Below are 12,616 nucleotides of genomic sequence, written 5' to 3' on the forward strand. Positions count from 1 at the left end.
CAACAGTTAATCATTAAATATCCAGATTTCCAGGTTTAAAAAAAATCCATTATTTTCAGAAAGTGAAAATAGACATGCTTTAGGTATTGACCTGTGTAACGCCATTTGCTAGAAACATTGTTCATAGCATGGCAAATACAAACACCAGATTAATTTAAAGGTGAAAAATCTTCCTGCTAAGTTTCAAAAAAAAGAAAAGCACTGCTTGGAACTTTTTTATATTGAATCATTTGAGTATCTGGAAGCACAAATGTAATCTTGAAACCAAAAGCAAGACAGGAGGGGAAAACCAAACCAAACAAACGCTTCCTAGCAATCCAAATGCTGTAAATGATGAAAAACTCCTTGCTGTGTTTGGATGCAACCCTGGTTGGTTTAGCAGCGTTTTGAGTTACCAGCTCACCCTTTACAGACGCAAAGCACTCGTGTTTGATAGACTTGTGTGGGTAACCCCGAGATTTGGGGGCTGAGGTTATGTGGCAATGCTCTTTTTTGGTAGTGTATGTGCCCAGCCGAGGCAGCGGGGCACCTGCCTCCCGCTCAGAGCAGCCCTGTGACTGCTCCCGTAAGGGTCCCCGGTGGGTGCGGGTCGGTCCCCGGCGGGTTCGGGTCAGTCCACGGCGGGTGCGGGTCGGTCCCCGGCGGGTGCGGGTCCCCGGTGGGTGCGGGTCGGTCCCCGGTGGGTGTGGGTCGGTCCCCGGTGGGTGCGGGTCAGTCCCCGGTGGGTGCGGGTCCCCGGGTGGATGCGGGTCGGTCCCCGGCGGGTGTGGGTCGGTCCCCGGTGGGTGCAGGTCGGTCCCCGGCGGGTGCGGGTCGGTCCCCGGCGGGTGTGGGTCGGTCCCCGGTGGGTGCGGGTCGCTCCCCGGTGGGTGCGGGTCGGTCCCCGGTGGGTGCGGGTCCCCGGTGGATGCGGGTCGGTCCCCGGTGGGTGCGGGTCGGTCCCCGGTGGATGCGGGTCGGTCCCCGGTGGGTGCGGGTCGGTCCCCGGTGGTTGCCGGTCCCCGGTGGGTGCGGGTCGGTCCCCGGCGGACGCGGTCCCCCCCGTGTCCGGGCGGACGGTGCCGCTGCGCGGTGCCGCGCCGGCACTGCAGGCTCTGCGGGCTGCAGCCGGCCCCGCAGCCTCCCGGCCCCGGACAAAGGGAAGGGGAAAGGCTGGGGGGACAAGGACAGGTGTTATCTAGGGGCGGGGGTTCCAGCACGGCCCGGCTCCAAGGAAACAGTCGCCCAAGCTGCCAAGGACTGGCCAGCCGGGAGCGGGCTTCATTTCTTAAAACACGGGCTCAGCACGATGGGGCTTAAGCTCAGCCTGAAAGGGTTCGTTGCGGGAGCCAATGAATCAACAAAAAAATACTCTCCTGAGCAGTGAGGATCCCATGTTACACAGAGTACAGATCGGCTAAGAACCAAGTGAAATTAAGGGGAAATTCCTCCTTGGTTTTCTTTTCTTAATTTTTTTTTTTTTAATTTAATCTGTCGAGATCATGCAAGGATTCAGGATGAGGATGTTTATAAGAAGCCTTGTTCTGTAAATAAGGGACTTGCAGACCCTTGTGTTGTGCTGCAGCTGCTATTTACAGCGGGTACTTAAGGAGGTATTTCAGTAAGAGATCAAGAGGAGCCAGAAACAGGAAAATTAGTTCAAGGCCCTGTTCCCAGCCTGCCAAGAGGATTGGGACAGACAGTCCCTCTCCAGGTCCTTGTGTCCCTTACCTGCCTGTTTTGCCCCTCTGCTGCCCCTGACACAGTGAAACAGTGCCTAACACAGAGGGACATCCATCTAGGAGCTGCCATCATGCAGATGACATCAGGAGTAACGCTAACAGATGGCAGGTCTGAAGAGGAGCCACTGCCACCAATGCAGGCTGGCAGGCAAACATTCCTGCTCTGGCAGCTGGAACAACGGCAGCGCAAATGAAACATGAACAATTTCCTCCCTGCCAGCAAAGAAAATAGCTCCAGGGAGAACCCAGGGAGAATAATTGTCAGTCTTCCCTAGGTATCATGGGAACACAGGCCATTCAGTAATCCCCTAGTAAACAACTCCATCTTATTTTTAATACAGAATAAAACCCCAAGAATCTAAGAGTGGGTACTGCACAATCGCTGAATTAGCTGCACCAGTGCTCCCCTCCTTCTGACCTTTCACTGAAAATCATTGAAGTGAGGCATGCAGGAGTTCTACTGTAGCCTAAATGGGCTCATAACAGAGGGTGAATCTCCTGTCACAGAAAGATGCAGATAGGACAAATACTTAACATTCTTCTTGCTTCTGTCTTTGAAGAAGATGCTGATCATTAGACTAGTGAAATTCCTCCTCCTGGGACTCAGCCAGGCTTCTCCGTCTTCAGATGCCTTTTTTTTTTTTCCCCTTTAGTCATGGTTTAAAATATGCTGCAGCCTTACAGCATGTACTGCAAGCTGGCTGGTGTGCCCCCATAAACTTTCGGTAGCAGCAAGCAGGGACAGGGGGTTGATGCTGGCATTCACAATGAACATGGTTTATTTCCACTGATATTCAAAGAGCTACACAATGCAGAAATCCTGTAAGCCTCAATAAAGTCAAAATCCTATAAATACTTGCTGGTAATTCATAATAACATACTCATAACTGGTGCTGTTTGGTTCAATTGGACTAATCCTCACAGAGGGAACTGTGTTGGACTACCAGAATATCTGCACTCAGGCTTTCCAGCAGCAGCTAGCTATGGATACAAAGGAGATAATAAAAGAATAAGGTAGACAAACCTCCCTGATATATCTTCCCAGTTTCCAGTAACTTTCTATGCCACTGGCACAGTACCTGAATTTTGGCTCCTATTATAGGGAACGTTCTTGTATCTCCTGTGAAATTCAGCAAACACATCTGTTATCATCCCAGTAGGTACCAGGATTGCCTCCGAGCAGGGTCTCAACTATGATCATTTTATGCCATGGGCTCTACTTCACTTATATTTGCAGATCAGCCCATTTAAGAGGTTTCTCTGAAATAAAAGACTGTGTAAGGATAATGCAGTATATATATGACTATCTGCTTTCCCTTTCTGCAGGAACCCACTGAGCAACATACCTCTGGTATAAGAAAACTGATGCATACAAAACTGACATGAACACAGATTGTAATGAGCACAACTGCTGTTTAAAAAAGTAAAACGGCAAGCTATTTCTATATCCAGGCTTGGAGAGCAATCACTCTTCATACCTTGCAGCCTGGCACAGGCACAGACGAAGAAAAGATAACGAGAGGCCTGCTCAGTCCTTATCACAATATTTCTTTTGCTTTCTTTTCCTAGGTCCTCACTCCCCCTTGCCTTCACTGGGTAAAACCCTGCTCTCATTTCCTCAGACATGGATGCAGCAGAAATTACACAGGTAGGAAGAATGTTTTCCTCTGCTAGATTACTGGCACCCAGGAGCTCCTCTCCAGAATTAATTCTTCAGCTAGTATCTCTCATGCAGCCTTGGGAGTGAAAAAAGCCACAGAGACAGACATAAATCACAGGTGATGTGCCTAAACCTCTTTTTATCCTCCCTTCAATCTGATTCAAGGGGGGAGCAAAAAACCCCAGCATATTCTTATAATGGCAAATAATAACTATAAAGCCTCTGGCATTTCTCAGAGAAAGACCTGAATAAATTTTGCCAGGACGGTTGGTTGAACACCGCTGCAGCTCCATAACCCTTCATTTCTGTACACAAAGCTTCGAAACCATTAAGGTCTTAGGAGAGAGCAGAGAGGTGGGAAATGGGGGGGTCTGGCTTATGATGTGAGCAGCAGCCAGGCTGCCCAGGACTTTGGCACGTCTCCTCCCTGTGATGGGGAGGATTTGGTTTCCATGGCAGCAACAGCGTGATTTCCCCCACTCTTCCTCTCTGGGACTTGTATTCCACAAATGCATGGGAGTTATATTTTCCCCCAAGGCTTTCATTTTTCTGCTGCACGGTTTTGTCATGCTCCAGCAGGTCTGCCTTTTTCTGCCTTTTTCTGACACTGGTTTGGGGAGCGAGGGGGGGCCATGGGGATGCTGTGCAAGCATCACTCTTGCCTCCCTCTCCCTCTTAACACTGCTCCACAAAAGATGCAGTGTTCCCTGTCCCCAACTGACTCATCTTCGCTGAGGTCCCCCTTTTCCTTGCCTGTCTCCAGTGATCAGCTCACGCATGCCTGGCTTTCCATAACAGAGCAGAGCTGTGTGCAAGTGCCAGGCGCCCGCACAAAGCTGGAGCACTGCCTGCAGAGGAAATGTCAATACAGGAACACCAGGCTATTTACAAAATCCCTCTTTATCCTGTGACAGAGATGCATGTATCTGTAAATATACCTGCATATACTCCCCTTTTGATCTTACCCACGTGAAGCATATGAAGACTGTTGTTTCTCTTGATGAAAAGGACTTTTTTCCTTTGTCAGTACAAAAGAGAGGAAAACATGCTCAGAAATAGGATGGCATAACTGCAAACTACAACAAGTATTCTGGGGACTCGTAGGAGGATCTGAAAAGCAAAGCCAATTCATTTTTTGTAGCTGATTTGCCTTCAAAACAAGTGCTTCTTTAGTTGTACACATTCGACATTTGTCTGCTTCAGGACCAAGGAACTGAGCTGTGTTCTTGTTCTAGTACCATAAAATGTTTTCTTCTTCAGTGTGGAGTCAACATAGAGAAAAGGCCAAATTCTCCCTGATTTTAGCAGGCTTCTCAAGATATGGGTACATGGTATGTTGTGCACACGTGTCAATGCTTCCTGTGCTCTGGAACATCCCAACCCACACATCCAGGGCAAATGCACACCAGGGAGCCCTGCTGGCAGCTGGGATGGGGGAGCTGGGGATCAGCACTGGGCAGAAGCAATCCCCAGCCTTTAGATCACAGCTGGCACTGGTCCTACCAACACAGAGGCTACCAGGCTGAGCCCACTTTTGGTGCAGGCTCACCATATAGGGCCAAAAGGTTACAGAGCCTGGCACAGCTTGGTGCCTTGACCTCTCACGGAGCTCTCAGCTCATGCACCAGTGGGAAGTGCATGGCTTGGCATCCACCCACACTCAAACACTCGTCTAGAATATTCTTGCTGCTCCTATCAGATTGTTCCCACACTTTGGGCAAGTTACTGTCTCTTCATATAGAAGAAAGAGAGTTCACTTTTTGGCATAAAGATATTTTTTCACTACCCAGTTGTTATTTATAGTCAGTAATGTTTCTAAGCACCTTGAAATAAGTAGTTTCATCATTGCTTCATTGCTTTTAGTAATATTCTGTGGTGAAAGAGCCTCAAAGACTGCACTCAGGAATCAAGAGCTCCTTGTGGAGAGCAATGCTGAGATAAATTTGACCACAAAAATCCCATTAATTTCCATATGTCACTGAATCATCTCGGAAGACCCTTTTGCTGGAGAGCAACATCTGTTCTGGCTCAGAAAGATGGTAGTAAACATCACATCTTAATTAGAACTCTGTGTACAGTTTTGGGAGACATACTGGTACCTCCTAGAAAAAAAAAAAAAAAGAATCTTAATGGTTTTGCTCCCATGTACTGATAAAAAATGCCTGTTACTGTCCTTGTTTTGGCAAATGCCAAGTCCCCAGAATGGAGTTTGGAGGAAAGGCAGCAAAAGGACTCTGACTTCTATTGGCAGAGTGTCCCTTGGCTGAGAAAATAGCTTTGCTTTTCACAACCACATTGGTAAGAAAGCCCCTCTAGACGAGCTTCTAGAGCTACCAGATGTAGGTCACAGGTTTAGGATGGGATTTGTTAGGTACACTCTACTTTTTCTTCCATTGCACTTAAATATATCTCTAAATGTGGTTTTTTTTCAACCAGCACAATGCAGGGTGATCCTGATAGACTAGCTATTACTTTATCAGTCAGATTCACAAATTGACTCTAATGCAAATATTTCTTATTCTCAGTTTCCCTTTCTTGCAGACCTGCAACAGGACTAGCATACTTATATTCTTATACAATCTGAATAAAAGAGCCTCAAAAACCTATTTTCAGCATTCAACTCTTATTTGGGTTGAATTATTATTATTATTATTATTATTATTATTATTGTTATTACTATTACTACTATTATCCCACAACCTCACAAGTTTCCAAAAAAAGTAAAATTTCAAAAGAACTCTTTTCTAAAATTTCTTTTGTTTGAAAAAGACTGGAATAAAATTGGAATTTTCCCAAAGGATGCACCAGCACACACAAATTATTAAAACACTTACTTTAGTTGAATTAGTTCAATAAAAGGACTGTTGCAGAGCCCTTCAGGATCTATTATGATATAGAAATAAAAATATTTAGAATATATAAGTGATAATATAGGTTTCACCAAGATCTGCTGAAGGCTTCTGTGGTTCCCACATCCCATCAAGTTCCTCTGAGGTCAAGCAGCCTGTGAGTTCTGGATCCCCATTCCCCAAACACCTCCACAGAAGAGACAATATGTGCTTATCTAAATGTCGTGTAGGTGCACAAACCTGAGCTAGGTAAACTTTTGTAGTCAGTGATGCAACCTGTCAGACCTGGATAGCACAGTATGAAAATGAACCACACACAGCTTTTTTCTCCTGACTATAAAGGAGGTCTTGGTTGACTAAATCAAGTGTAAATATCAGTATTTCATCTGTCTGAAGTCAAAGAGTCACTGAATGATTTAATGCAGTCTGGAGCTCCAAAGCCCTACTCACAGCAGGGCTAACTTCAAAGTTAGATCTGAAAAGATGAAGTCCTTGTCTAGCAGAGATTTTAAATTTCCGTGGTTGCAGATATTATTGCCTTGCTGAGTAGTGCCCTCACTGGGAAGGAAAAGAAAGAATTTCCATGCAATCAGAATTTCCCTTTACATAACTGCTAACTGCTCCTTTTTTCATCACTATGCAGCATGAGATCCTTTCACTCAGGGTTACTGTGACTCTGACTTTCTCCAAAATCCTCCATTAAAGAGGGCTATAAAGACATGAGCAAATCCCATCCTTGGTTCCCCACTCACGGGGCAACAATCAGCTGTGTACTCTTTCAAAATGCAGGAAACCCCTAAATGTTTCAGATTAAGGAGTGTGTGCTCACATGCTGGGATTTCCCAGAAAAGCCTTTTTGTCCACTAGAATTTATATCCAGCACTAGTGCTGAAGTGGGAAGATTTATGCTAGGCCACTAATTTATTTTCTATTTTGGGTTCATCCTTCCTTTGATAGCTGAGCTGGATTTACACCTCTTGGCATAATCTGATGTTGGTACAAACATGCATTTTGCTTTTGGAGGCATAGCACAAAGGCTGTTCCACAATCCAGGCTATAACTCTTTCCCTGAGGGTCTTTCAATCTATATAAAGCACAGTGTAGCTGAGTACAAAGCAGATAGAAAGAGCACATAGGTCACAACTGCATGACTGTGACTGTGCAGTGAATCCTGTGAGTTGCAGCCTGTTTTAATTAGTTATGTTTCTTTTTTTTTTCCTTTTAGCAGTAACCTGCTTGTTGTTTCAAAGAAAATTAATAAACAAATCAAACCAATCCAAAATCAATCCTGATTTACTCCAGTTTCTCTTAAGTAACTCAGTATGCTAGCACAATAAGTCAGCTCTACAACTTAAATATAAAAAAAGCAGATATTCATCAATTTTTGTTTTGTTATAAATGGTGTTGACATAAATGCTGACCACAATTAAGAGCTTATTCTGGAGCCATTGTGCTTTTGCTGAAAGCAAATGAATGATGGCATAGCCTCACTTTCAGGAATGTCTAGAATTGCAAAAATGAAGTGGATAGAATTAATAAAAAACCAGAAGCTTAGTGATTTGTGTCCTTGTGAAAGCCTAGGCAGATCATTTAATAGATTTTTTGTTTTACAAAGAAAATAGGAGCTGCATAAATATGTAAATGAGCCATCCAAGAATGAGCAAGCAGGAGAAATATTATTGCTATTTGGCTGGCTGGCATGATATATATATATTAACAAAAACATGCTCAGAGTCATACATGGTTCTTGTGTGCATTTTTAAACACAGATGCATAGCTGAAAATGTGTGCCTATGCATGCAAATAAGTGATAAAAATAAGGATGGAAGCATATGCATTCAAATGAGTTGGCACCTCTATTCAAACAGCAGAGAAATCTGTATGTGTCATGATTTCCTCTAGATTCCAAGAATCTTTCTTCCTGGACTTGTCTGCACATTCTCAAGCACAGAACAATCTCTTCTGAGATACTGAAGACCTCCAGCTTCATTTCTACGTTCACATTTTTTGCCAATAATTCTGTGATCACGGTCAAAATATTTTCCATGTAAGACTTTCATATATTGATCCTAATACCATATTCTTTTGCAAAACTACTCATGCTTGTTTTCATTCAGGAGTAATTTCTTTGTTAATCAGTATGGAGTACAGTTTGGCCTCTTTAAGAGTCTCCTTACAGAAACCAGAAGTTTTCCAGGTCCAGCTCACAGAGAATCCTTTAAAATCCAGGTCTAGTTCCCACTGTGGTAGGCTTGAACAGTACTGTCATCATCACTGGAAAACAGCATCAGCTCAGTTTATATCCAATGGGACAAAAAAAATTAGAAGTTAATACTAGATAATGGAGAAAGAAGACTGCAATGCACATCATTAAACAAATAACAAGAGAGAGGCATGGCAGATTGGCTTTTGGCTAACAATACTCCATCCTCCTGTTTTTTATGGGAGATGTTGTGCTCCCTACAAACAAATTCTCCACTCCAAACTACATATTTGGGATTGTTCACTTCTGTATTTAAGTATTTAAACACACAATCTTTGGTAGTGATTTTACAGTCCATATTCTTGTTTTCACACATTTTATTCATTTTTTGCTGGTACTTATTCTCCCATCATGAGGACTTTGAACTTTTGTCCATAAAACACACTTTCAGTTCCCAAGCAGCTATACCTGTCGAAAGGTAATTCACACTCCTCCAGTCAAAGGACTAATCAGATTAATCACAGATGATCAGTAATTTAAAATACAAACCACAACATCCACAAAACATTTGCTCATGATCAATCCTCAAAGCTGAACATTTTAAATACCCTCCAACTCAAAACACACCTATGAAATCTTCAATCTGCAAACAAAAGTAAAAACTTTTGTAGCAAAAATGCTACAGCAATTTCAGATTTTTACCTCTGGTCATTACAAAACAAATGAGAATTAAAATGCTGCTTCCCACAATGGATAAGGCAGAAAGCAGGAAACAGTTCAGATTTTCCTGAGTTGGTCTGTAAAAATTGCATATTCAGAATTTGAGAATTCTGATATCCCTATCCCTTAGAAAGGCATTCACTTTTACACAGTGGGCCTTCTAACAGCATCCATAGCCAGTCTAAAACTGTGGAAGAGCATTACAGCATCCAAACTAGACAGTTATGACTTTTGAGAGGCATGAGGGTCACAAGCCTTACAGCACAGTGTCAAAACAAATTCCATCTCCCAAAACTCATGAAAAGGCGCTGCTTTTTCATCGTAGATGCTGTGCATTTGGGGTGCTCTGTGACAAATGAAAACTGTGCTGCAGATGCCCCCTAAACACACAGTAGGAATAGGCATGGGACTTCCATTCTTTGGGCATCTCCTAGAAATCTCCCCTTCTTCCTCAGACTTGAGAGCAGTTTGTGTCTTATGGTTTGTGTCTCATGGCTCTGAAATTTTGGGATGGTGCTTCCAGGGCCTGGAAGTGTGGTACAATCTTACATGCCTCTTGATCTGTAAATCTTAAATATCTAGACCCTTCAGATCTTTGTGCATTTTCTGCAGAGCTGCTATTTTGTGAGCTGTGCTATTGGCATTGCTGTCCCTGGTAGTGGCATTGCCCAGGAAGAATAAAACCACCATAAATTCACAGACCACAAGCTTCTTCTTAATGTCTTCTTATGAGAAGTGTGGAATCCATATCAAACTGACCTGGCAAAATCTTGAATCTACTACTACCAATATGGCTGAGCTAGGCAGGATCAAGAATATCAGAAATGTCCATTGCTTCAAAGCCAGCAGTGCTCAAGATGCTTGGTAAATTTGTACTGCACAAACTAGAGCAAAATATACAGTGAATAGGGAAAAAACTGAAAAATTATGGAAAAAATTTACCTTGCCCATTCCACATATTTCTACCAGAACCCAGGATCACTGGGTTATTTCTCTTCATGATCTACCTTTTCTCAGCACTGAAGCCTTGCCCAGAGCCTCAGGTGGCTAGCATGTAAGGAGTGGTTTCACGATATTTATTCCCCTTGTCTCTCTGCCCTTCCAGGACTGATCAGGAGGTCGATCTCCCTTGTCCATTGTGAAATAACTTCTGCTATAGTAATGAGTACAGCTGAGATTAGAAATGTTAGCAAGTATTCACACAGGAGAGTACTTGCCCCCTATACTCAAGATGTTCAGATGTGGCCTCAGAGCAGCAGGGTGCCTGGACTTCTAAGCAGTAAATTTGGGATTTGTTCCATAGCAAACAAGAAAAGATTCTTCAAAATTTAGACTCTCATCTCTTGAGCCAAACATACATTCTGCCATTTATTCGTACAGCTCACTTCAGAGAAATATTGTGATGGAAAATCTTCCAAGTCTGCTGAATTGGGCTGTCAGCCAAGCTGAGTGAAATTTCAAAAAGCAGTTTCTCTTCCATATTTTTAGTCCAGAAATACAGACACAGGGCAGATTTGCCCTTCATCGCAATTATTCTGGTCACAGCAAGGTTCCAAAGTCCTGCATGCATATATTACATTACCTGCAGTTATCATTATCTTCCTCCCACCATTAACCATGGTCCTCTCCCTGCCTGCATGGACTGGAAGCTTGTGAGTGCATGGTAAGGCTGTAGCAGGGTTTGAATTAGGGATGAAGAAAGGGGAGAACTGAGATAAGTCCTTAAGAATTCAATACTCCAACCATTCCAGGTCCTGGGGAAGACTCCTGACCACACAATGAAGCCTCAAAAGCTTTAGCAACTGTGTTAAATAGCTACACACAGGAAGATGCTTGGCAGAACCCCTCTCTGCCTGGACAATAAGGTAGGGGGCCACATTTCCACATCGATAAATTCTTCTTGCACTAAATCTTTAGCAGGCAGGTGCAGAAATGTCTTCATCATCGTGATGCTGTCTTTTTCTGCCTCTTGTATCCAAGAGCGTCTCACCATGGGTATCTGTTTCAGGCTAGCTGCATCCCAAATGAGATTTTTGTTCCCTGCTTCTGTTTGTGTATAACAGCCTCCAAGATTGCTGCAGAGCCAAGGAATGACTGCTTTTTCAGTCTCAGATATTGGCTCTATAAGAAGTGGTTCATCATTAGCCTGTGCACTCTTTAACTCACTTGCTAAAAGGAATGCTGCTGTATACCTCTTTTTTCCTATAATTTATTATAGTGGGCAAACAACCTCATTCTTTCCTTCTACCCTCTGCCCAGTTTGCTAGGGATAAATGAGTATGTACAAAGGCATCCAGTCCTGATGTGAATATAATTCAAGGAATGAATTTTCAGCATCGCATATATGGGTATTTTTGATCCCTGCAAAAACTGTGAAATTATTTCCATATTATTTTAGTTTCCTAGTATCAGCTTTCCAACCTCAGATACTTAAAAGAGTTTTTTCTTAAGTTATAAATGCTCTTCTACCATAAATTCTGTGCTAGCCTCAAAAATAACAACTATTTTTGACTTTCTGGGTTGAGCCTCCTTCATGAAGATTGTTTCTGGAACTATGTGATGAATTATGAGTTATAGCTGGGAAGCCTAAAATAAATCCTAACTCAAGTGCAATAGGTTATGACTCTTGGAAAATAGGGAAAAGAGGGAAACCAAGGTCATTCAATTACGGCTGTTTCAAGCCTTTTTTTTGTATCAAAAAACACCACTTTGAAAGCCTACCAGAAAAATAAAACAAGCCTCTGTACAAAGTTAAATGTCACTCTCATTCTAAAAGAGCATGTAAGTGAAAGCTGATTAACACCTAATTGACATTAATAAGGCAGAAACTGGAGAACTAAGAGCTGAAGGGTAATCTTAGGAAAGACTAATGGAGCTAAATGCTGTATGTAAAACTTAGCTAAACATTTATTGAAGGGAATATAACAATCTAGTGTATGAAGGAAATATTTATTGAAGAAATAAGAGGACTAGTTCATGCAGATAAATATACATAAACAGTAAGATGAGCTCTATGGAAGACAGGCTCTTTTCAGCATAAATTCAGATTTTAATATTTGTTTTCATTTACAATGGTACTTCTTCAGTTTTACAGTTTTACTCCTAATATTCAAAATAGGAAACAGGACCTGCTTCAAAAGTTGTACTGAAATCTGTTGTCCTGAAGATGTTGAAACCAGCTTTGTCTAAATCTTTACCCTTTCCCCCAAAAGAACATTTTACTTAGAGCAGTCCAACTTTCCCATTTTGTGGTGCCTGTATTTTCTTACAGACTTTTATGTTAAATAGTAATGTAAACTAATGAAGAGGGGTCAGCTGAAGTTTGCACTTCCTAGCCAATATACACACAGTCAATCCCTTCTTAAGAAGGCATTATTAAAGGAAATTAGAGAAGCATAATTGTACACGGGACAAGACTCTAAAACCCAAATTATGTCACTCTGGTGAACACATCTACCAGATA

The 12,616-nt window shown here is 42.7% G+C and overlaps 1 protein-coding gene across 6 annotated transcripts in view; it reads left to right on the forward strand.

Annotated features, from left to right (window-relative positions):
- Nucleotides 1-356: 356 nt before the first annotated feature.
- CCDC122 (coiled-coil domain containing 122) overlaps nucleotides 357-12,616 on the forward strand; it is a 37,066-nt gene continuing 24,806 nt past the window's right edge. The window contains exons 1-2 of one of the 6 annotated variants that reach the window (XM_033053472.2): nucleotides 357-442; nucleotides 3,291-3,369. In XM_033053472.2, the coding sequence (XP_032909363.1) occupies nucleotides 3,350-3,369 (20 nt within the window). In that variant the 5' untranslated portion in view covers nucleotides 357-442; nucleotides 3,291-3,349. The other 5 variants (XM_033053466.2, XM_033053467.2, XM_033053470.2 and 2 more) reach the window with 5 other exon arrangements.

This window comes from Catharus ustulatus, chromosome 2 (assembly GCF_009819885.2).
Source record: "Catharus ustulatus isolate bCatUst1 chromosome 2, bCatUst1.pri.v2, whole genome shotgun sequence".
Taxonomy (NCBI): Eukaryota; Metazoa; Chordata; class Aves; order Passeriformes; family Turdidae; genus Catharus; species Catharus ustulatus.